At 39.1% G+C, this 27104-nt stretch overlaps 1 protein-coding gene across 5 annotated transcripts in view; it reads left to right on the forward strand.

Annotated features, from left to right (window-relative positions):
- The window catches only part of LOC138738909 (cilia- and flagella-associated protein 47-like), a 614550-nt gene that overhangs the window by 519735 nt on the left and 67711 nt on the right, over nucleotides 1–27104 (forward strand). For all 5 annotated transcript variants that reach the window (XM_069890090.1, XM_069890088.1, XM_069890089.1 and 2 more), the window contains 3 exons: nucleotides 7997–8156; nucleotides 9840–9934; nucleotides 13444–13596. In XM_069890090.1, the coding sequence (XP_069746191.1) occupies nucleotides 7997–8156; nucleotides 9840–9934; nucleotides 13444–13596 (408 nt within the window). The remainder of the gene's footprint in view (nucleotides 1–7996; nucleotides 8157–9839; nucleotides 9935–13443; nucleotides 13597–27104) is intronic.

Below are 27104 nucleotides of genomic sequence, written 5' to 3' on the forward strand. Positions count from 1 at the left end.
AAACCTGTGCTGACTAACTTTCCAGTGTATTCACGGATATCTTCAACATCTCACTCCGGCAGGAACCCACCTGTTTCAAGCAGGCCTCAATTATACCTGTGACAAAGAAGAGTGTGGTAACCTGCTTCATTGATGACTGACCAGTGATGAAGTGATTTGAGAGGCTGGTGTTGAAGCATATTTTCTCCTGTTTGAGCGGAGACATGTATCTGTTCCAATTTGCCTACTGCAGTAACAGGTCTACAGCAGATGCAGTCTCACTGGCTCAACACAAAGCCCTCGAACACCTGAACAGAAAAGATGCATAAATCAAGATGTGCTTTATTGACTACAGTTCAGCATTCAACAGCATCATCCCCTCAAAACTGAATAGCAAACTCAAAATCCTGGGCCTCAGCACACCATTGTGTAATTGGATCCTGGATTTCCTCGCCTCCAGACCACAATCAGTGAGAATTGGTAAGAACATCTCCACAATCTTCATCAGTAGTGGAGCACCATAGGTCTGCATTCTTAGCCCCCTGCTCTATAACTCCTATGATTGTGCAGCTTGGTATTACAATAAGACCATCTACAAATTTGCAGATGATACCATAGTGGGTTGTATACTGGGGGCAATGAGTCTGCACTCGGGAGGGAGATTGAAAACTTGGCTGAATGGTACATCATCTACAATCTCGCACTCAAAACCACCAAAGCCAAGGAGCTGATTAGTAACTTCCGGAGGGGAAAACCAGATGTGTACGATCCAGTGATCATTGAGGGATAAGAGGTGGAGAGGGCTAGAATACTTAAATTTCTGGGAATCACTATTTTTGAGGTAATTTTCTGGTCCTAACACACAAATATCATCATGAAGAAAGCACATCAGTGCCTCTACTTTCTCAGGACTTTGTGGAGTTTGGTATGACTTCAGAAATCTTGGCAAACCTCTTCAAATGTGTAATGGAAAGTGTGCAGACCAAAGTACCATGGCCTGGTATGGGGGGAACCCAGCAAAGCTAGTGGACACAGCTCAGTACATTACAGGCAAAACTCTCCCTACCATTGACAAAATCTACATGGAATACTAACATTGGAGATCTACAGCAAATCAAGGTTCCACACCAGCCAGTACAGATTCTGTTCTCGTTGCTGCCATCAGGAAAGATCTATAGGTGCCACAAGACTTGTGCCACCAGGTTCAGGAACAGTTGCTACCCCTAAACCATCAAACTCCTAAACAAACTCAACCAGAGGCCCATTTAAGGGTTCTTACTTTGCACATGAATTATTGTTGAATATTTATCTCTGTACTGCACAGTTGTTTTGCATTTCCTTTGTTTACAATTCTCTCTTTTGTCTACATTTATTTTCTTGAGTATATATTTTTTTGCACTATCAATAAATAGAAATTCTCCATGGTCTTCAGGAAAAGGAATCTCAGGGTCATATGTGATGTCATGTATCTACTCTGATAATAAATCTGAACTTTGAAGTTTGGATGATAAATCAGGAGGAATAGACCATTCAGCCTCTCATGTTTATTCTGCCTTAAATTACATAATAGCTAATCAACAACAAGAGATTTCTAACCTCGGTTCTGCATTTTCATGTCTGCATGGTTACTTTTCACTCATTTTTGACTTAGCTCAATCTTGGCATAAAAATATGTCCACACTCTGCAACCATTGCCCTTTTAGAATGAGAATTCAAAAGATGTGCCTTTTGAGAGAATAACTTTCCCATGTGAATGGACAACTCTTCATTTTAAAAGAGATTCCTTATTATTAACCCACAAAATGAAACATCCTCTCACATCCATCCTGTTGAAGTCCCTCAGGATCCTTTTAATTTGAATTACATCCTCTCTTCTAAACTCCACTGGATACAAGTATAACTGCCCATTTTCTTCCAAAGACAACCTGCTCATTTCTGGCACTTGTCCAGTTAAACCCTCTCTGAATGGCTTACAACTTATTAACACTATTCCTTACATAAGGTGACCAAGGCTGCATGTTGTACTGCAGTGGTGGTCTCACAAGTGCTCAATTTCACTCAAGTGCAACTCTCTGTAGCTGTAGTTCTCCTTTGCAAGTTTCACTCATTTTAACAAGATTCCACAACCAGGCATATCTTTTTCTTACATCACTTTCAACATTTGGAAGGGAATGTTCCCTTTGTGACTCAGAGATCTGTTCTTCCTTCTCTAGCAACTACTTCCTTCTCATCATTATTGCAGGAGATGCAACATTTTTCTTCTTACCTCTTTGTTTGACTAATTTATTGGAATTCTTGGAGAATCTAAGTAGAGAGGTGGATAGAGAGGAATAGGTGAAAATAGTATCCTTGGATTTCCAGAAGGTGTTTGACAAGGTGCTATCCAGAAGACTTCTACCAAAGAGAAGGATGCACTGAGATGGGGTTAATGGATTTATTAGCATGAATGGAGGATTGCTTCACAAAAAGAAGACAGAAATAAGGGGATAAATGGGTGGTTTTATTTTTTGTGCGGCAATCAGTGATTGTGGATTTCCACAGAGATCAATGCTGCACCTGCAACTATACATGAATGATTTGGAGGAGAGGACCAAGTGTGGTACTTGTTTTTCTCTCTCGTGTTGCCCTTGTTAACCTTTTAACCGATAACTCCATCAGCAGCTCATTCCCAAAGTAGCTACAGTATTAGAGTTATTCCCTTTGCCCTATCCATTCATCCCCCGGACTGTCTGTAGCTTTAAACTAACACTTTTCTTTCCTGTTCAGAGAAAGTGTCTTTGACACAATGTTTTAATTCTGTTTTTCTATTCACTGATGGGGGCTGATCTCTGCATTTCCAATATTTTCTGGTTTTTTTTTACTTCCAGCATCTACAGTTCCTAATTTGAATTTTATCTCCATCATTATACTCAATTCCACAAGTAATAATTGCTGATAATCTGTAACCTTTCTGACTACTCTATATATCTGCACAGTTGTGTTTTGTGATGAAGATAGCCAAATCCATTCTTTTACAATCTTTAATCATTTAGATAATAAGATACTGCATGAGTTTGTAATCCCAAAATGGACAAATTTCCCTCATTCTTGATTTACCAGATTTTTTTATCCACTTACTTGATGAACTGTATACATCTGTCCCCTCTTCATTACCCCGTACCCACCACCTCCTCCCACTGACCTCCTCTATCTACCATCGCCACCCCCTGACCACCCCGACATTCCACCACCCCCCTCTAAACCTACCCTCCCTACAATTTCCTCTGACTTCCTTAATCCTCAACTTTCTCAACCCCTGATCCCCCACCCTCCACACTCTTCCCCCGAACATCCTCCATCACACTAACTCCCGCTCTGTCCCCTGATAGGTCTTTACAATCCCTTCTGACCTTCCCATCTCCAAGCGGAACACTGTCCCGTAGAGGCCTCACCTTCATCCGCCTTCGCCCACACCTTGATGAGTTCTATGCACACCACAATCTGAGCTCTTCTTCCGTCTTATCCATCTTCATGCCCACTTCTTCCACCATGATTCTCCATACCCATTGAAGACCTCTTCTCTTGTCTTAAGCCTTCTTTCTCCTCTTGGATATCTCATCCTGGCTGGCTGTCTTCTCTGGAATTTTATATTCTATTTACCACTGAGACACCAACCATCTCAACTTTGCTACTCCCCTCTCTTATTCTAATCTCACCCCCTCCGAATGCTCTGCCCTCCACATAAACCCCAACCTCTTAAAGTGGCAGACAAGGGTGGTGCTGGTGTAGTCTGTGCACTGATGTCTACCTTGCCAAGATCAAACAACAGCTCCCAGATACCATCTCTTAAGTACCCCTTCAACAGGACCCCACCAAAGAACATCAAGCCACAATCTCATGTACCAACTCTAACCTCATCAATTCTGCTCATTCCCTCCCACTACCTCCAACCTCACTGTTTCCCATTCCCGCATGCAAAGTTCTGCCACCTACCCGAGATACACAACCCTAATTATCCAGTAAGACCCATTATTTCTGCATGCTCCTGCCCTACCAACCTAGTATCATATTACCTCAGCTCTATTTCTTACATAACAACAGACTGAACTAGTCCCCCTCCACCACCACTGCCTGGCAGAATTTGTTCTCACACTCAATAACTTCTTCTTTAACTCTTCTCACTGTTTCCAAGTCAAAGGAGTATCTACAGTATGGGTCCCAGCTACATTTGCCTTTTTGTTATCTTTGTGGAACAATCCATGCTGCAAGCCTACACTGGCAAGACTCATCAACTTTTCCTCCACTATATTGACCTCTACATTGGTACTACCTCATGCACTAATGATGAGATCATCAACTTTATTCACTTTGCTGCTAACATTCAACCTGATCTCAAATTTATTTGGTCTATCTCTAGCAACACTCTTCCCTTTCTTGATCTCTCTGTCTCCATCTCATGATACAAACATTTTATAGACATATTTTACATACCTATGATCTTCCACAACTATCTCGACTATACTCCTTCACATCCAGACCTCTGTAAGGATTCTATTCCTTTCTCTTCATTCCTCTGACTGCATCTATTTCCCAAAAAGTAGTCTTCCAGTCCAGATTATCCAAGATATCCTCCTTCTTCAAAAAACATAGCCTCCCCTCTTCACCATCAAAGCAGCAAATTTAAGAACCAAAGTATTGATGCCTTCATCCAAATCATTTATTTAAATAGTCAAAGGCGAGGCCCCAGCATTAATGTGCCATACTAAGAAGAAAAAGTCCCATTGGTGTTAAATCATAGTTTTCTGTTAGCCAGTCAAATCTTGAATCTCTGTCAATACATTGCCTCTCATACCAGGATTTTAAATTTTCTGCGCCTGTTTCTTCACAGCACATTACTTCAAAGGAATATTTAAAATGATTTCCCTTTCAAAGAAACATGTTGATGTTGCCAGAATGTTCCAATTTCCTTGATATTACACCTTCAATAAAAGGTCAAGCATTTTCCCAACAAAAGATACAGATTCCTGCTTTCCTTACATACTTCCTGAATAAGGATAAGGAAGTTAGATTTGTGAGTTCTTGAAACCTTCGCTCCAGTCTTGGAAATTTTGGAAAATTCTAACCAACACATACCACTTATTTTAAGAGCCTCTTTTATGACTATAACTTTGCTTCTGCATTAGCTTCCAGTTAAGCAGCAGATCAGCATTTTCTCAAAATCCCTTCATGACTTTGTCACTCTCTTTCTCTGCAACTTGATCCAGCATACTAACTTGCTGATAAATCTGCACCTTCGTGATTCTAATCTTTTGATCATTCTCACATTTACTCGATCCACCATTACCGATCATGCCTTTAGTTGCCAGGGCCTGGATCCATGGAATTTTCTCTCTTATCTCTCTGCTTCCAAAACTTGCATTCATGTTTTAAAATGGACCAAAAGACATCCTGTTGTTTTGCTTCCCTCATCGCCAGTCCATGGGTTATTGAGAGATTTTTCTTTCTCTGATGCTTTTCTGATGTAAAGGAAACTATGCTGCTATTTAAATAAAATTTGTCATTATTGAAGGCAGATAAATCCCAAGGGCCTGATAATCTACATCCTAGGCTACTCAAGAAGTGGCCATTCAGATAGCAGATGCTTTAAGAATTATTTTCCAGAACTCGATAGACTCAGGATCAGTACCCATGGATTGGAGGGTAGCTAATGTTACCCCACTATTTAAAAAGGGGGGGTAGAGAAAAAGCGGGGAATTATCGGCCGGTGAGCCTTACATCAGTAGTGGGCAAAATGATGGAATCCATTATTAAGGATGTAATAGCGGAGCATATGACTAGCAGAGAAGGGATCGGACAGAGTCAACATGGATTTACAAAAGGTAAATCGTGCTTGACAAATCTATTGGAATTCTTTGAGATGGTGACAGGTAAAATAGATGGGGGAGAGCCAGTGGATGTGGTGTACCTGGACTTACAAAAGGCCTTCGATAAGGTCCCGCATAAACGACTGGCTTCCAAAATCAAGACTCATGGGATTGGGGGCAAAGTATTGATGTGGATTGAGAACTGGCTGGCAGGTAGAGGACAGAGAGTTGGGATAAATGGCTCGTTTTCTGAGTGGCAGGCGGTGACCAGTGGGGTGCCACAGGGATCTGTACTGGGACCCCACCTGTTCACAATTTACATTAATGATCTGGATGAGGGGATTGGATGTAATATCTCCAAATTTGCAGATGACACTAAGCTAGGAGGGGTTGTGTGCACGGAAGAGGGGGTCAGGAAGCTCCAGTGTGATTTGGATAAATTGAGGGACTGGGCAGATACATGGCAAATGCACTACAATGTGGATAAATGTGAGGTTATCCACTTTGGTAATACAAACCGGAGGGCAGATTACTATTTGAATGGCAATAGATTAAGAGATGGGGAAGTGCAGAGAGACCTAGGGGTACTTGTACTTCAGTCTCTGAAGGCGAGCATGCAGGTACAGCAGGCGGTTAAAAAGGCAAATGGTATGTTGGCCTTCATATCAAGAAGGTTTGAGTATAGGAACAAGGATACCTTACTGCAGCTGTACAGGGCCTTGGTGAGACCCCACCTGGAGTATTGTGTGCAGTTTTGGTCACCTTATCTAAGGAAGGATGTTCTTGCAATGGAGGGAGTGCAGAGGCGATTCACCAGGCTGATACCTGGAATGGCAGGAATGACTTATGAGGAAAGATTGCGCAAATTGGGATTGTACTCCCTGGAGTTTAGAAGATTGAGAGGGGATCTCATAGAGACATATAAAATTCTGGCAGGACTGGACAGAATGGATGCAGATGGGATGTTTCCAATGATGGGAAAATCCAGAACCCGGGGCCATGGTTTGAGGATAATAGGCAAACCATTTAGGACCGAGATGAGGAGGAATTTATTTACCCAGAGGGTGGTGAATCTGTGGAATTCATTGCCACAGAGGGCAGGAGAGGCAAGTTCATTAAATATATTTAAGAGGGAATTAGATCTATTTCTTCAGTATAAGGGTATTAAAAGTTACGAAGAGAAGGCAGGGGCGGGGTACTGAACTTTAAGATCAGCCATGATCTCGTTGAATGGCAGAGCAGGCTCGAAGGGTCGAATGACCTACTCCTGCTCCTATCTTCTATGTTTCTATCAATAATTAATACAAAGGGCCTGAAATCTTTTACAGTTTTGCTGTGTTCTGATAACGGCATTGCATATAAACATAAAGGACAAAAAAACCCCCCGCAGAATAATGACAATAAGCCTATGAACCACGCCATTGATCATTTGTGGTCCCATCTCACCCAGGCCTGACCAGAGATCTCCAACATCTATCCCTCCTACCACTGAGGTCCCCAGGTCTCAGGTCTCAAGCTCAGCTTGACAAATCCAAATCTTACTCAGCAACAAACTCTACATTTTTCAATGCATCATTTCCCTTTTCCTGGACCTGACCTCCTGCTCATTAACAACCAAAACAATTAAACAGGAGACACAAGAAGCTTGAGGCCAACTTTGTTGAAGAAAATGCTGAATTTAGTAAGTGAGAACTTTACACCCCATGTTTTCCATGGAATATATTGAACTGAAAAGTTCTGGGTGTGAAGGACAATTCACTGGAAAAGTTTGTGATATTACCACAGCTTGTATTTACAAATCCAACGAAGACTAAACGATGACTCATCTTTGTAAAGATGTTGGAATGATTTCCAATTTTATGCATATACAACTTCCCTCCCCATGAGATAACAGTGTAATTTATAATTTAATATTTTTAACTTTTAATAATGTGGTTTAAATGATCTTACATTTATTATCAGTGATAAATTGCATATCAACTGAGTTGTCTGTGTGATGAATCATATTTCTTGCAGTTGGCGTTTTGTTCCATCAAGCCGTTTACAGAATCTAATCTGTCAAATTAGATTTGTCAAATGTGAAATTACAATAGGTGAATTACACATCTCATGACTTTGGGACTTAAGATTTTTTGACAATGCATACTAATACCATACATTATTCATTTGAATAGATATATTACTTGCACCAAAAGAGAAATTGGACATCCCTTTGATATTTGCACCAGATGACATGATATTGTATGAGGGTGTGCTGGTGGTCCAAATTAAGAAGCAGGATGGAAGGTCTTGGTGTTGTACTTTGCCTCATACAACATCTCAAGAAATGAAAAGGTAAAATACAGGCACATCAAATATGCAAGCAGGAATATTTATTTTAATAACTTTTAAATAATAAATTAAATAAATTCAACACTTTAACACACATTGATGTAAATACAGAATAAAATGATTGCTTACTGCGGGTGATCACGCAATGTCAGTTTGATGTAAAGATATAAGATGGAAGCAAATGGTTTCACCTGAATCATAAAAATGAAAGACAAGAATGTAACCTATGTGAGTTTGCTGACAATACAAGCAAGATGAGAACATGTGATTGCAGTGCAATACACAAAAGTGCTGGAGAAACTCAGCAGGTCACAAAGCATCCATAGGAATGAAAGGCAAACAATGTTTTGCGCTTGAGCTCCTTGTCACGGTATGGGCAAAAGGTAGGAAGATGCCTGAATTAAAAGGAGGATGGTGGAGAGGAAAGAAGTGAGGAGTACAAGCCAACAGGTAAGAGGTTGTAGGTGGATGTGGGTGGGAGGGTAGAAGAGAAAAAAAGTTGAGTTGATGGGGTGAATGTAGCTCACTGAATAGAAAGGAGAGGGAAAGGAAGGGGGTCAGGAGCTGGAGGAAGTGAAAGAGGACTAGGGAGAGAGAGAGACTCAGGAAGGGTTTTAAAGGGGAAACTGGAGAAGATGTTATTGCCGGCTGGTTGGAGAGTGCCCAGATAGAATATTAAGTGTTGTTCTTTCATTTTGTAGGTAGCCTCAGTTTGGCAGTGCATGAGGTCATGGATAGACATTGGTGTGGGTCAATACACAGCTCTGTATTTTTTTCTCATTCCACAGGTCATATAATTCTCTGATTAATTATTCTCAATTCCTCTTCTCCCTTTGTGCTCACACCATTGTGTTCAGGCTTTGGTCATGACTTGCTTCCCAATCTCTATCAACCCTATCTTGTCCTTCATCTTCCAGATTGCATTTCATGTAATGAGAGCATCTTCAAACTTATTTATTTTTGCAGTAAGTGAGTATTCTGGTTCGGAAAGTACACAAAAAAAAGGTGTTGACATCTTACTAAATATGACAGATGATGCTTTGGGAAGACATGGGCAGTTGAATTTCAAGAGGATGTTAATAAGACAGGTTATAAACGAGGGAAGTGCTTCATTCCCCAAAATTAGTGCCCAGCTGATGAATGAGAAAATTATCTACATGGTAACTGGTAGAGTGGGAGATAACTTTTGTCTATTCTTGCAGCCTTTCTGTTTCATTTAACTACCTGTCCTTCCACACAAATCAAATAAGAGCCATGGTATAACAGGAAACATACTAGCATGGATGGCACTACACTAGTATAATTGTACTGGCACTGCAAATGGTAAAGGTGAAGGTTCCATTATTGCCACGAATGTAACATACATGAAATTTTTAAACTTTTATCTAACATAAGGCAGACAGAGAGTTGCTTTGTCCAGTATGGACCTCACAGAAACCTAAAGCACCTGGTGTTCTTAGGCGGTCTCCCCTCCAAATACTGACCAGTTCTGTGCCTGCTTAGCTTCCGAGATCAGACAATCCCAGGCTTATTCAGGCTATTAGGTGTGATCAGATAATCCCAGGCATGTTCAGGCTATTAGGTGCTATAGGTAAGGTTTGAGCAGCTCATGAATGAGCTTTAAGTCCCAAATATATGTAAATCCACAAGTTTTGTGCATGTACCAGTAATTATATTCTGCATTAGCTTTTGTAGATCGAAGGAGGGCGGAATTGTTGCAGTTCGCTGGCTCTATCCGATTTATGGTATTCCTGAAGCATTACCAGCAAAATTGTCCCCTGGTAAGTCAATATGGGATATTTGTTTCCAGTGGCATGTCATCAATCATTTATAAGTTGGTTAAACTGCAGTACATATCTTAAATCACAGCACAGCAGTTGAAACCAGTCACAAATACTGGAATGACAGTTGAAACTGTAATTTATGAAATTGTTTCTTACAGGGGCATGTACATATTTTAAAGAATTGTGGACTTTCTGTCAAACAGACACAATATAAAAGAAAAAAACACTGTCTGCACTCTTTCAGTATTGTTATGTTGCTAAGTAACTTGTTGATATTAATTTTACTGCCCTGTTTATAACCACTTCCATTTATTGGGATCAGGTCAGCATAAGAATTTTATTGGCAAGTGATTATATATTGACAGGTATTCTTGTGCCCAAGGAAACATTACTGATGTTTTAACACCCCTCCCCCCCCCAAAAAAAAATTGATTATTGCAAGCCAGAGACAAAAATAAGATGACAGATGGTTTGCAATTTTTAAAATTTGTAGTACTAAATACACTATACAGGTCATATTTTTGCCAAACACTTTTTTCTCATGCAAATAGCAAACAAACACTGGTCTTGCATGGATTCTCCTCATCTGACAAAATTGTTGTGGTAGATGAGAAAAATTTACTCTTTAATTTTTCTCTGAACCAAAATATGCTGCTTTATACAAAAGGAACAACAACTGCATGTTAAGTGCACTTTGGTGCACTTGAAATTATCACTTCTTCATTAATGAAGTTTCAAGTGAACTTTATTTGTGATAACAGCCTTACAGTTGAACTGTAGCCATGGTGAAACATGAGAGTTGTGTTCTTACAGGTCAGTAACTCAACCAACTTAATACTACCAGTTCTTCAATTAAAATATACTCTATGATATACGATTCAAAACATCTGACCAAATCTATTCATATAATTTCCTTTGAAATTACACACCAAAATAAAGTTGTTTCAATTCTAGATTGAGAAAATACATCAATTGTTTAAAAAGAGATGGCATTTGAACTTACTATTTTCAGTAGCTTTTGAATTGTTCTGTGGTGCTTGTCAAGTGAAAGATGACTCACATGGGATTTTCTTTTGCCACCGTTGACTATAGGAATAGATAAAATTTTCTCTATTCATAAATTCTTTAATGTCTGCTCTCAATGATGATCACTGAAATTTCATCTGAGTTCATTTTCATTTAACTGTTAAGTACATCAAAGAAGAACCATCTCAAGTAGTTGTTGGATGGTTGAACCATTCAGGTGATAATCTGAGACAATTCTAATTTAAACTTTCTAATGACTGATTGTCATGAACTGAAGTCTTATCATTACAAGAAACCTTCCCTTGACCAGAGCAGTAAAACTAAAGGAAGTTACCCGCAGTTGAAGGGGAAATAAATTCAGAATATATCCTCAGAATACTTAAGGGGGGGGGGGTTTAATTGTCTCTGATGGTTAGGTTGGTAATAGTGCCATTTGTTTGACATGTCTTTGCAGAGTCAGCTGCAAAATACTAGGATTTCCAAGCTCAGCCAAAACAAGGAACCCCCCCATAGACTTTTATGTAATTCCTCATTTCAGTCGCTTGAGAAGATCACTAGAAAATATTCTAGTTATCACAAATGACCTCAATCACTTCAGTCTGATCAGAGGAGAATTGAGGTGCAAATAATTCATTCTCTCTTAACAAGAGTGGTTAGTCACTGAAATAGTGCATGAATCAAGTCCTGAGCACCATTGCTCGTGATTGCTAAACTACAATAGAGTCCAGCAACTCGTTGATTTAAAAATTCTCCCATTTGTTTTCAAATCACTTGATGGCCTCACTACTTCTCTCGCCCAGTAATCAGAGATCTCCACTGTTGTACAAACCTTAGATTTCTCCATCCAGATTTCATCACTCCATTACTGGTGAACTGGCCACACAGCAAGCTGAAGAGTTACCTCCCAATGTTCTTTGCCTTTCTAACTCTTTCATCAATTTATATGAGTACAACCTGACGAAATGGTGTTTTCCAGTCCTCAGTGCATAAAAAGCATACATACAACCAGACATAACACAAATACAGACAAACAATACACATGCAGGACATTTATTTGTATTCATAAATACAAATAAATCAATAAATAAATAGAAATTGTTTTGTGAATGTGAGAGTCTTGGATGGTTCAGATGAGCAGTTCCTTTGATTGTTCGGCATTCTCACTGCCTGTGGGAAGGTGCTAGTTCTGATACTCCTGTATCTTTTACCCAATGGGAGAAGCTGAAATAATTTTGTACAGCCCCCTTCAGACAATGATCCTTGTAGATCACTTCGAAGGGGAAGAGACTCTAGTGATCCTCTCTGCTGCTCTTATGGTCCTGTGGATTGACTATTTCTCTGCAGCAACTGTACCACATTCAATAGGACATTCTCAATAGAGCTCATATTGAAGGTAAACATAATGGTGGTCAGTAGCCTTGGCCATTTCAGTCTTCTCAGGAAGTGCAGTCGCTGTTGCTCCTTCCTGACAAGAGAGGAGATGTTGTGTGACCACAATAGGTCATGAGTTAAGTGAACTCCAAAGAACTTGGTATTCTCTACTCTCTCCACTACTGAGTTGTTGATGTGCAGCGGAGGGTGGTCGTTCCTTGTCTTCCTGAAGTCTATGAATCTTCATCTTGTCCACGTTGAGGCTCAGATTGTTACTCTCGTACCATATCATGAGATTTTCCACTTCTTCTCTGTAGTGCGACTCATCATGGTTGTTGATATGGACAACTACTGTTGTGTCATCTGCAAACGATGACACTGTTGTAGCTGGATCTGGTGATGCAATCATGTGTCAGTTGTATGAACAAGAGCAGGTTGAGCACACAAGCCAGAGGTGAACCAATGCTCCATGTGTTGGTGCTCAACTTTCTTCTAGCGACCTGGATAGACTGTGGTTTTCCCATTAGAAAGTCCGGAATCCAGTTGCAGAGGGGAGTGTTGAGTCACATCGAGGACAGCTTCTCCACCAGCCTCTGGGGAATTATCATATTAAACACAGAGCTGAAATCAATGAACAGCAGCCTGGCATATGAGGCATTGTTCTCCAGGTGGGCTGGGACACAGTGAAATGACAAGGCCATCGTATCGTCTGTGGAAAGGTGTCTTCTTTAGGCGAATTGAAATGGAGTTTGCTTTGATGTGTTCATCACTAGATGATTGAAGCATTTCATAATGGTGGAGGTCGTTGCCACAGGATGGGAGTCATTGAGGCCTGTTATTGTAACCCTCTTAGATACCAGGTTGTTTTGAATGATGGACTGCTGCAGTAAAATTATGAAATTGTCCATAAAGACTTCCGTTAATTGGTCTTTGTGGTCCTTTAGAACCTGGCCACATATGTTGTCAGGTTTTGTCACCTTGTGTGGGTTCACCTTGGATTGGGTTCTTCTCAATTCATCCGCGGCTATGCAGGGGGATACAGAGATTTTTTTGGTGCCTTCCTTTTCTCTCATCGAACTATGCATAGAGAATGTTTTTGTTTTCCACAGCTTTAATACAGTGCCAAGCTCGACAAAGGATTGAAAAAACAATAGAAATGATCCTTACAGGTGCCGTTCCTGGTTCTTCACGGACAGTGACAATGGAGACACAAACCACTACTTCTTGTACTTGTGATCATGAAGAGATTCAGGATGCCAATAGTAAGTCACAGAGTTCAACTAAATGATTTTCTATCTGTTTTCAAAAATAGATCATAATTTCTTGGCATCTTGTGAAAATGTCTGTTTTCCTTGAAAGTAACCTCAAATCTGCAAAAAAAAATGGAAACACATTCCAAAATTTACGAGAAAATCAGATTGTTTATGATGCTCTATAATCTACCAGGGCACAATTTCTTGTGAAAAAATTTGGATTGAAACTCAATGAAGTTCATAAAATTCCCAAGAAAATGTTTTGGGGGTTCGATTCACACTGGCAGTTGCATTAGGTGTCACTGAGCATGTAGGTGTCAAGTACAAAGCCAAGTTTGTTCAAATCAATTGATTTCAATGTAAAGTAATAATAGGTATGAGGGCTTCTTTTATTAGTATCTCTTGCAACAACATAGGTGAACTTTATGATTTCACAAGAGCTCTCCATTGTCCCCTCCATAACCCAGCTCACTCAATTGATGACCAACACACTTGAGTGATGCCTGTAAAGGTTAAAACCTTGTGCTTTTGATTCTTAGTTAATTTTGTGTCCATCTCTTTAAGAAAAAGTATTGTTTGTAGTGTTACCATAGTGATTATGATGTAATATGTCATAATATCTGAGTGGACCAAGAGTCTGCAGCTTATTCTTCAATGATCCATGAAGGAGATGCAAGTTCGAGATAATTTTCTTTAAATTCATCTTGTTTCATCTTGTTTCATCTTATTTCTTCTTGTATATCTCTTTGAAGTTGAATATCATTATGTCTTTAAATATAGCCAAATGCTTTGTTTATTCATTGTTATGAAAATCTTAATGCGAAGTTATGCAAAATCTTTATCTTTTTTATCAATGAATTAAAGGTACATAAAGCTACATCTACAAAGTTTGGTTTATTGGATTAATAAGATAGTAATTCAGAATATCATTCTCACATTTCCTTGAAGATTACATGTTTTGAAATTAGGATATATTAGAACCTGGAAAGTGTTATCTATAATGCCTTCTCAACACATCCATACAGTCAGCTGTGAAATATGAGGATTCCTCAGCCAAGCCAAAGCTAGGAGGTTCCAAACATGTGTTATTACCTCTCCAACCAATTGCATCAAAAACCAATTTAATTTGCTGATTGAAGAAACACTCTCAAACTAATCAGTATTCCCAGAAGTAATCTAGCAATATGATTCAATCATATTTGCATAAACAAATGCAACATTAATATGTGGATAAAACAAGTACACATAAGAACATTCTCGCACTGCTGCTCTTCAAGGTGATACACCTACATTGTGATCAGGTTTATGCAATGAAACGATTTTTAAAAATTGAGTATGCTGTGATGCTCCTTGTCATCAACCGTCCAACAACCATCTCAAATAAGTCCTGATTTTTATACAAACTTCAGGGGCAGCTTTGCTACACTTGAATTATGGTTGTTTGATATTGAAAATTATTTCTAATCTTGATAAGTAGAATTTTTCACTAAGGAGTAAATATTCAGCTTGATATTAATAGCAATAAAATGTACCATTTATTGGGGCATTTTTTTAATAGGTTCCCCCAAATGATGATTAATTTGCAGTAATTTGTTACAAATTTAAAGTTAGAAAAATAAATTCCACCATAAAAATGAATAGGTTAATAATAATACACCCCAACACCAAAACTATTTCCAAGTCTTTTTCATGTATTCCTATAGAAGTCCCAGCACTCATTTGACAATGGCACCTTTCTTTATTTTTCTCTGTATTTCCATCTGCCCATTTTGATTTCAGATTTATTGTCAGAGTGTATACCTGGCATCACAAAAAACACTGAGATTCTTTTTTCTGTATAACAACTACTTACATAGCATTTACATTGTATTAGGTATTATAAGTAATCTTGAGATGATTTAAAGCATAGGTACATGCTGACAGTTCCACCGGCTGTCCTGTGACAACTCCACTAGCTATGTGCTGACTGCCCCGCCAGCTGCTCTGTGACAGCTTCACTGGCTGTGCACTGACAGCCTTGCCAGTCACCCTGTGACAGCCCCGCTGACCACCCTGTGACATCTCCACCGGCCGTTGCCTGGCAGCCCTGCCCGTCACCCTGTGACAGCCCCACTGACCACCCTGTGACAGTTCCACTGGCCATGTGCAGATAGCCCTGCTAGTCGCCCTGTGACAGTCCCACTGGCCGCCCTGTGACAGCTCCACTTGCTGTGTGCTGACAGCTCCAACAGCCGCCCAATGAAATATAACTGCACTGATATTAAAACTACCAGACTGACGCATGTACCCAGGCACTGACGGTTGAGTGGGTTGCCCATTCACATTGCAGTCCAGTCTACTTTGAGTCAACTCACCCGGGCTCTGATACAGCCTCCTACCAAGTATCAGAGCCAGATGATTTTTAACTCCCCTAACCGGTTGGAAGGGTTCACACTGACAGGTGACCTGCTAAATACCCACTAAAATTGTCTGTTTCAACCCATGTTCAATGGCAGTATGAAAGGCGCAAAGGCTTCAGATGAAAATGAACATGGCATGATTCACAAGTTTGTTGATGATACTAAAATGACTGGCATTAGAGACAGTGAAGACGGTCACCAAAAATTGCAGGAGAATCTTGATTAGTTGGGAAGGTGGGAAAAGTAATATTGTAGAATTTGGGAGGTCATGTTGCAGTTGTAAAAGACGTTGGTGAGGCTCCATTTGGAGTACTGTGTTCAGTTTTGGTCACTGTGCGACAGGAAAGATGTTGTCAAGCTGGAGAGGGTTCAGTAAAGATTAACAAGAGTGTTACCAGAACTCAGGAGTCTGACCTATAGAAAGAGGTTAAGCAGAGAGAAAGTGTTTGGGAAGATGAATGGTGTATGGGTAGATAATTCCTTGGGTTCTTGAAGAAGTAGCTAAAGAGATTGTGGCGGCATTGGTAATGATCTTCCAAGAATGAATAGATTATGGCATGATTCCGGGGAGTGTAAAATTGCGAAAGTCACTCTACTACAGGGTGGGTGGGGGGGGTTGTGGGGAAGCAGCAGAAAGGAAATTATAGACCTTTGAGCCTAAAATTGGTGGTTGGGAAGTTGTTGAGAGTCGATTGTCAAGGATGAGGTTACAGTCCTGGAGGTGCATGACAAGATTGGCCAAAGCCAGCTTGTTTTCGAGTAAAAATCTTGCCAGACAAATCTACTGCATTTTTTTGAGGAAATCTCAAGCAGCTTCAACGAAGAAGATACAGTAGATGTTGTATATATTTGGATTTTCTAAAGGCCTTTGTCAAGGTGCCAAACATAAGACTACTTAACAATATTAGAGCCAATGGGCTTACAGGAAAGATACTAGCAAGGTGAGAACATTGGCTGATTGGCAGGAAACAGAGAGTGGGTATAAAGGAATCCTATTCTGGTTTGCTATCAGTTACCAGAGGTGTACTGCAGGGGTTGGTGCTGGAGCCACCTCTTTTTATGTTACAGATTAATGTTTTAGATTGCAGAATAAATGGCTTTGTGGCTTAGTATGCATATGATACAAAAATAGACCATTCTGCCCATCGAATGCCCTGTCATTTAATAATGAGCTGATCCTTTTTCCCACTCAGCCCCACTGCCTGGCCTTCAAGAATAAAGCAATCTCAATCTTTTATTGATAGATGGTCTTTGGAAATGAACAGTTGTATTCCTCTTGAAAATATAACATATAATCTTAGAAAAGGATACAAAACCTTCCTGAAAATTTGGAAACCTTACCTAGAATATATAGGCACTTCACTGATGCCACTATAGGAATGTAATCATTTCTGGCTAGCAAGAAGGCCTCTTTAAAGGATAAAACACTGTTAGTACAGTCTCTCTGTGTGTTTCACAGGACACTGTATGCACTGACTTTTTTTTAACTTCTTTCTTTTTTTTTGTTTAAATGGGTCTTGAAAGGGGTGGGAAGTGGGGCTTCTTTGCTGTTTTGTGTTCTGTAAAATTATTAAATATATTTAAAAATGAAAATAAAATATAATAATAAAAATAATAAAGAGCCTATCAATCTCTCCCTTCAATACACCCAATGACTTGGACTCCCCAACTGCTCGTGGCAGCAAATTCCAGAGATTTGCTTCACTCTGGCTAAAGACATTCCTCCATATATCTATTCTAAGTGGATGACCTTCAATCATGAAGTTGTGCCCACTTGTCCTAGCCTCTCCCACCATGGAAAACAATTTTTCTACATCTTATCAGTCCTTGACTTTCAACATTCTAAATGTTTCAATTAGATCCGCCCCACCCCCGACATTCTCCTAAATTCCAACGAGTTAAATGCTCCTCATATGATAACCCTTTCTTTCCCGGAATCATCTTTGTGATCCTTCTCTGAACCCTTTCCAACATCAACACATCCATTCTTAAATGAGAAGCCAAAAACTGCTCACAATACTCCAATTGAGTTCTCACCAGTGCCTTGGAGACTCTCAACCACATCTCTACTCTTATATTCTAATCCTCTTGAAATGAATGTGAGCATTACATTTGCCTTCTTTACCACTGTCTCAACCTGTAAGTTTACCTTCAGCCTATACTGCATGTGGACTCCCAGGTCCCTTTCCATCTGGGTATTTTCAATGTTATCAACATTTACAAATAGTCTGCCAATTTTTTTTAACCAAAGTGCATGACTGTATACTTCCTGGCGTTGCATTTCATTTACAACTTCTATGCTAATTCTTCTAATCTGCCTAAGTCATTCTGCAGCTTCTCTATTTCCTTGACACTTCCTACTCCTTCACATCATCTGCAAACTTGGCCAGAAAGCAATTAATTCCATAACCTACATCAACACAGACCTCTGTGGAACACCACTAGCAACTGGCAGCCAAATAGAATATGATTTCTGTTTTCCAACTCTCTGCTCCCTGCCAATCAGCCAATGGCCCACCCATGCTAGTATGTTTCCTGTTATACCATGGCTCTTATTTGGTTTGTGTGGAAGGACAGGTAGTTTAAATGAAACAGAAAGGCTGCAGAGAGATTAGCAAGATTAGAATGGACAAAAAAGAGTCAAATGAAATGCAATGTTGGAAACTGTATGGTCATGAACTTTGGTAGAAAGAATTAAAGGGCAAGCTATGATCTGGATGGGGAAAAAATTAAAATTCAGAGGTAGAAAGTGACTTGGGGAGTTCTTGCGTAGGATACCCTAAAGGTAAACCTCCAGGTTGATGTTAAAGAAGTTGAATCCAATGTTGGCATTCATAACTAGAGGAATAGGATATAAGAGCAGGGATGTGATGTTGAGGCTTTAATAAGGCCTCACTTGGAATATGGGGTAACATTTTGAAAGGATGTGCTGGCATTGGAGAAGATTCAGAGATTTACAAGAATGATTCCTGGAATGAAGAAATTAGCATATTAGGAATGTTTGACAACTCTAGCTCTGTACTCCTTAGAGTTCATAAGTGGGGGTGGGGGGTGGGGCAAGAGACTGATGGAACTGTTGATGTTCCTCACTAGACTAAAATCTTTTGCTGCAAAATGCAGATTTAAGGATATAGAGGAAAGATTAGTTGATCAACTAATATGAGGGAGTGCCCATCCCAAAGTGCAAAAGTCTCTTCCAGGGAAGGATAGCTGGAAGCTGGATAAAGCTATAGACACAGCCAGAGCTTTCGAAGTCACGAGGATGCAAATGAAATCCCCATCTATGCAGACCCACCCACAGCAAAGAGAAGGAAGGGTTGATGTTATAAACAACACAATCAGAAAAGTGCAAACCCCCAAGATCTCCATGAAGTTCGTCAGACAACACCCCTTTGATGACTGAAAAAAATGTCCTACATACAGTTCTCAATGTAGAGCCTGTGGTAAAGCAAACCACTGGGCGAAGATGTGCAAGTCTGGTATGAAGAAAACAGTGATACCAGTGAAGAAAAAAGACAAGAAGAAGATCCACCACATAAAAGGAAACAACAAAGAGGATTCTGACACCCAGGTACTGGATATAGAATCCATACACCTTCACGAGATGTTGGGTGAGATGAAAGAAGGAAGCGAGTTGCACACAAGGATCCAAAATACAGAGGACAATCCAGAACAAGCCTACGATATTTAACCTGAAGGTGATACTGGATCACAAAGCAACATCCTTCCACTCAGACTCCACCGCCAGATGATCCCAGAGAACATAATAAAAGGGCATTGGAAACAGCAAATGTCACATTAACAGTATTTGGTGGACCCATGATCAAATGGCTAAGGAGAGATAAGATCAGTGGCTGCCATAAGGGAAAGAACATCCTCTGCACGTTCCACATCGTAGATGCAGACGGACCAGCAATTCTAGGCCTGGATAGCTGCCAGGAGTTGCAGTTGATTTCTGTCAATTATGAAATCCAGATGAAGAAGATATCCAAAAGCATCAACAGAAACACACAATAAAAAGAGGAAATTATTTCCACAGAAGTACTTTCCAGGCCATGGCACACAATGGGAGCAGATTTGTTCACCGAGAATCAAGAGTGGTATTTAATAGTAGCCTGTAATTACTCTAAGTTTCCATTCGTCAAAAGGGTGGAAGACCTGAGAGCGTCAACTATCACCTCAGAAATGAGAGCGCTCCTTGCTGAACAAGGAATACCCGAACAAGTAATATGTGACAATGGAACACAATTCACAACACAAGAATTCAGAAAGCTGGCTGCAGAGGATGGGTTTGTTATCACTACATCAACCCCACACTACCCCAAAGGTCATGGGTTAATAGAAAGACAAGTGCAAACTGTGAAATGCACACTAGTTAAGTGTCGCAAAACAAAAGAAGACCCACATCTAGCTTTTCTATGATTATGAGTAACATCTTTAAGGACTGATATAAAGTCCCCAGCAGAACTTCTAAATGGCAGGAGATATAAAACAACTCTGCCAAGAAAAATACACCCCCCATAAGACCAGGAGGAAACCAGAAGACTGGCACAAGAAGAAGGATGCCAGCATTCTAACAAACTTGCTCAAACATTGCCAGAGGGCAACATGTGCAGATTCAAGAGCTGATGTTGAAAACATGGACCCCAGCAAAGGTCATCAGGGAAGCTGAGACACCAAGATCATACATTGTTGAGACAGACTCTGGAAATCTGCTGAGGAGGAACAGAATTCACATCTGGCTGACATAAGATGCGATGAAGCAGAAAGCTTTCATACCAGCAAAGCCTGCAACACCAATATCAAATGAGGTATCGTGAAGAAACCACAACCACCAGTACCAAAACATCAACAGAGTAGTTGTCAGGTGAAGCACAAGTTACATCACCAACACATGTACCAGCAACACAGAGCCCAACGGTCACAGCTAAATCCTCAAGATGGCAAAGCATCATACTACCACCAGTGCGAAATCGATAAGAACTATTTAAAAATAGTTGTGAAAATAAACTAGTGTACAAGTTCAGTTACTTAAGAAATATGTAACAATGAAAGTGATAAAGAACACTAAATTTTTCTTTATCTTGAGAAGGAGGGATGTTATAAAGTCAAGGAGAATGTGAACTATTTTGTAACCACGTAAGAATACACCCTTCTCACTGTAGTAACTGCAGTGCACCACTGTTGGGCGCGTGTATATGCATATGTGTGTGTGTGAACAGTCTCCTGAGATGGTGGAAGACATCAGTGAGTGAAAGTCTATTCTGTTATTTGAATCTTGCATCTCTAAGTTATTCAAGAAGTCTCCCAAGTAACACAGAGACATAACAGTCGGTGTCAACTGACGGAGGGATGGGGGGGGGGCGTGGCAAGATGGCGTAGAGGGCAGATGTGCAATCCCACCCTTCCTCAGCCAGTTTTTTAAGCAGCCGTCTTTAAAGTTTATATAAGTGATTAAAAGTATATCTTTACTTTTGGGAATATTAGTGGGTCATAATGGCGACTAATGTTAAAAAAATGAAAGTTCAATTACAGAAGAAATTACCTTTTAAAAGTGCTGAAGAATTGAGGCCTACCTGTTCAACTGAAGCCACAGAATTGTTGTTTGGAACCTCCAAGTCACAGAGAACTCCTGCCAAGCTGAGTATTACACCAGCACCGACCTTGCCTCCACAAGATGGCGCCGGCATGATGACGAGCTCGGCCAGAGTCGATCCGCGCGTTCGCGATGTTGGATGCGCAAGCGACCCGGCTGAGAGAAGACCCATTGAGCCCGGGCTGCTGTCGGGTGGGCTAGAGACGCGCAGAATGACGTCGGAAGCCGTCTCTGTGCAGTCCCTGGCCTTATCAGGCATGCGCGGTGCTTCAAGGGTCCGTGAGCTACTGGAATGCTTGTGGGCTGTGGGGGGGCCTGAATGGCAGTGTCTCGATGTGGTCGGGATGCCGCCGTTGGGTGTGCAGACCCGCAGTTGCACCGGGAAGGGACCAACAACGCTGGAAGAAGAGGAAGACTTACCTTTAACGAGCAGTTCACGGGAACAATTGGGGGTGGAGTCTAGAGAAGGTAGCCCTCAAAATGTGGAACGGGAATCTGGAATGGAGTCTGTTTGCACAGTCTTGGAAGGGATTGCCTATCAAATGGACAATATGTTTAAACAAAAGACTCAAGGATTTATGGATGTGACAACTAAAATATCTAATATGTCTGAAGATATATCTACAGTTAAGAGGGATGTCAGTAAAAGTATTATATCAGTGGATACAGTGCAAGAAAATTTTTTTTAAATTGAAACAGCTTTCACTGAGTGTAAAATTCAAGTTGAACGTAATAAGGAAAAAATAGAGAAAGTGAAAGATTCGATTGGGGAATCCAGAAGAAAGACTTACTGAAAAAAATTGATTCATTGGAAAATCAAACGGAGAAATAATGTGAAAATTGTGGGTCTTCCAGAAGACATTGAAGGATCTGATCCAATAAAATTTTTCAAGAATTGGATTCCCGAGGTGTTGGGCAAAGAGTTTTTTTTTGAAAGTTTAGGATTGGAGAGGGCACATAGAGCGTTACAAAAGAAACCATTACCGGGACAACTGCCATGGGCGGTCTTAGTTCGGTGCCTGAACTATCAGGACAGAGAAATGATATTACGGTTGGCGGTACAGAAGGCCCGACAAAGTCAATCTCCAATGATAATTCAGAATAACAGAGCATTTTTTAATGCAGATCTGAGTCAGGAAATTATTAGGCAACAACGGGAATTTAATTCGGCTGAAGAAGTACTGTGGTGGAAGGGTTTTAAATTTGCTTTTCGATACCCTGCTGTGTTAAAAGTCTTTTATGGCAACTTTCGATCTCAATTTTTTGGGAATGATCATGATGCATTAATTTTTGCTAATTCATTACCGGATTTACGAGGACATGGAAGAGTTTTGCCACCGTCGCCTAAAAGAGGGGAAATGGAAATGGGCAGAATGGGAAAAATGGAAGGAAAGAAGTTTTAACACAAATTCTTATTGACATTAAAGATCCAGAACAATCATTGGGAATGGAGTAATTGGGTTGAATATATTTACAGTACTGGATTGTATTGATGTGAATGATGTATTTCTGGCTGGGGTCGGTGGATAGCACTGAAATCTTTGATAGTCATCTGCCACTAGTGGGGTTTACCACACCTAGTTTTTTAGGGCGTTACTACCTTTGAGTAGTTTTTTTTGGAGGGATAATTAAAATTTTTTTATATACTTCCTTTTAAACAAATATTTAGGGGAGGGAGAGTGGTTTTAAGTTACTATAAGGGGAGCGATATTTTGTAGTAAGTAATTATTCTTTCTTTGGCTTGGCTTCGCGGATGAAGATTTATGGAGAGGTAATGTCCACGTCAGCTGCAGGCTCGTTTGTGGCTGACAAGTCTGAAGCGGGACAGGCAGACACGGTTGCAGCGGTTGCAAAGGAAAATTGGTTGGTTGGAGTTGGGTGTTGGGTTTTTCCTCCTTTGTCTTTTGTCAGTGAGGTGGGCTCTGCGGTCTTCTTCAAAGGAGGTTGCTTCCCGCTGAACTGTGAGGCGCCAAAATGCATGGTTTGAGGTGATATCAGCTCACTGGCAATGGTGTCAATATGGCAGGTATATTGTTAGTTTATAAGGATGTCTAATTTGAAATTTGCAACTTTTAATGTTCAGGGGTTAAATAATCCGATTAAGTGAAAGCGAATTTTGACTTATATCAAGAAAATGAAAATTGATATTGCCTTTTTGCAAGAAACACATTTCATTGAAAAAGAACATTTGAAATTGAAGAGAGATTGGGTTGGACATGTGTTTTTTTTTCTTCATTTAATTCTAAGGCAAGGGATGTAGCAATTTTAATTCATAAGAATTTGCCTTTTGAATTGCAAACTATGGAAGGGAATGTTGGAAGGGTTTTAAGGGTGAATTGTAAATTTTTTATTGAATCTTAGACTTTCCTTAATGTTTATGCACCTAACGTGGATGATGAATGTTTTATTTTCGATGCTTTTTTGTTATTAAATCAAGCTAATGAAAATATTTTAGTTGGAGTTTTTAATTGTGTCTTGGATCCTTTGCTGGATAGATCCCCAAAAAGTATAAAGAAATCAAAGATGGCAATACAAATTGGAGCCTTGATGAAAGATTTAAATTTGTTGGATATTTGGAGAAGGGTTAATCCTACAGAGAAGGATTTTTCTTTTTACTCGTCTTGACATGATTCATTTTCTAGAATAGATTTTTTTTAGTGTCAGTACATTTACATGAAAGGGTACTATAAGTGGAATATAAAAGCAGGGTTACATCAGATCATTCTTTATTATTTTTTTCTTTTATAAGTTCAGAAGTGGTACGTTCATCTTATAGATGGAAAATTAACACAATGTTGTTGAAAAAAAAAGAGTTTGTTACCTTTGTTAAAGATGACTTTCTTTTTGTCTGAGAATGCTAATTCAGTAGAAAGTTGTTTTGTGTTATGGATGCATTAAAAGCTTACTTAAGAGGACAGATTATTAGCTATATCACTAAAGTTAAGAAGCAGTATATGGCAGAAAGTTTAGAATTAGAAAAGCAAATTGATGAATTGGAGAAGGAATTTCAGAAGGAAGTGACAGAAAATAAAAAAAAGTGGCTTTGACAAAACTGAAATTGTGTTATTAATACGTTGCAGATTTATCAATTTGAACATTTAATTAATCTTATTATGAGATTATTATTATGAGTTGGGTGAGAGGGCACATAAGGTACTTGCATGCCAGTTAAAAATGGAACAGGTTTCACGGACTATTAATGCTGTAAAAAATAATTCAGTAGTTACCTATAAACCTCAGGAAATTAATGACCAGTTTTACTCATTTTATAAAAAAAATATTCTTCTGAGGGGAAACAGGATAGTGGTTCTATTGATTCTTATTTATCTAAGTTAGCATTACCAGCATTAGAAGAGGAGGATGTTATGGATCTGGAAGCTCCCTTTACAGAATTAGAGATTAAGGCGGCTATGTTGGAGATGCCCAATGGGAAGTCACCAGGTGATGATGGGTTTTCGGTGGAATTTTATAAAACTTTTTATGAAGATTTATCTTCAGTGCTTGAAGAGGTATTACAACAAGCGACTGAACAGCATGAGTTACCAGAATCTTGCTCTAGTGCTTTAATTACTGTAATCCTGAAAAGAGATAGAGACCCATTGAAAGTGTCATTGTATAGACCCATTTCTTTATTGAATGTCGATTATAAAATTATAGCAAAAGTGTGAGCAAATCGACTTGCCAAGTATTTACCTAAATTGATACATGTTGTTCAAACAGGTTTTATTAAAAATATAAATGCTTCAGATAATATTCTTTGATTGATTAGTCTGGTCAATGCATATCGACAGCAGCCCAACCATCCAATGGTGGTTGCATTTAACATAGAAAAAGCCTTTGACAAGTTCAAATGGGATTTTTTATTTAAAGTATTGGAGAAGTTTAAATTTGACCCTTTTTGTATTGGTTGGGTTAAAACTTTATATATGAATCCAATTGCCTGGGTGGTGACAAATGGTCAAGTCTCATCATCGTTTAAATTGATGTGTTCAACTTGACAAGGCTGTCCATTGTCACCAGCCTTGTTTGGATTGGCTATTGAACCGTTAGCTCAAACAATAAGACAGAATAAACAGATAAGAGGGATGAGAGTTATGGATGAAGAGTATAAGATTAATTTATTTGCAGACTATGTTTTGATATATTTAACAAACCCAGAACAATCATTGCCACATTTGCGGGAATGTTTATTACAATATGGAGTGAAATTTTGCCAGTATGAGAAGGAGACTATTCAGAGTATAAAAACATTATAAAACTGAAATGGTCTGATAAAATTAAATATTTAGGAATAATTGTAAGTACTGAGTATCAATCTTTATATTAGTTAAATTATGTTCCTTTATTAAAAAAGATTAAAGTAGATTTAATTAAGTGGAAAGATCTTCCAATAACTTTAATTGGTCGAGTAATTGTATTAAGAAGAATATTTTTTCCTCGTATTCAATATTTATTTCAATCAATACCATGTTCTCTTTCAAAGGGTTTTTTTCAGGATTTAAATAAAGTCATGAGAGAATTTTTATGGAAAGGTAAATTACCGCGGGTAGCATTATATAAAATTACTTGGAAGTATGCGTTAGGTGGGCTTCAACTACCCCATTTTCAAAATTATTATGAAGCAGCTCAGTTGAAATTTATTAGTAGACTAATGGATTTGGACCAACCACTGAGTTGGGCTAAAGTTGAAATGGCTTGTATTTCTGGTGTATCAATTTATATTTTGATGGAATGTAAATTTGTTGAGGGAATATAATATGCCGATATTAAAACATCTATTAAAGCTATAGACTAAAAAAAGATTTTAAGATCAAAAAGTAAATTGTCGATTTTATCTCCACTATATAACAATCAGCTTATTTCTTTTTCAATGTTTAATAGTCATTTAGAGAACTGGGATTCTAAGGGTATAAAAATGTTACAGGATTGTTTTGTAAAAGGACAGTTTCTTTCTTTTAATCAATTGAAAGAGCGTTTTGATATTGCTGAAAATTCTTTATTTGTTTATTATCAACTTTGAGCTTTGGTGAAAAATATGTATGGTAGAGAGATGATTTTACCTGTATTGATGGAATTCGAGTCTTTGATTTCTTCTATACCAAAAAGGGGTTATATTACTGTTGTGTACCAAGTATTACAAGACAATATGGATAAACCGGAATGGGAGAAGTCTAAGCTTAAATGGTAAAATGATTTAGCTTCTGTTTTTCCTGAAGACTACTGGGCAGATATGTGTTGTGATAGTGTTACTAAATTGATGAATGTGCGGTATGAAATGGTCAATTTTAACTTTTTACATCAGTTGTATTTAACCCCAGAGAGATTGAAAAAATATGATTTTAGTAATTTGAACTCTTGTTTTAGATGTGGTATATGTACTGGAACTTTTTTACATGCTGTGTGCATGTACAACCATTCTGGGATGAAATTAAGTTAATTTTGGAAAAATTATATAACTTTAAGTTACCATTAGATTCATCTATTTTTTTTAATGGGTTATATGATTCCTTTAAAGGGATTAG

The sequence above is a fragment of the Narcine bancroftii genome, chromosome 7 (genome assembly GCF_036971445.1).
Source record: "Narcine bancroftii isolate sNarBan1 chromosome 7, sNarBan1.hap1, whole genome shotgun sequence".
Taxonomy (NCBI): domain Eukaryota; kingdom Metazoa; phylum Chordata; class Chondrichthyes; order Torpediniformes; family Narcinidae; genus Narcine; species Narcine bancroftii.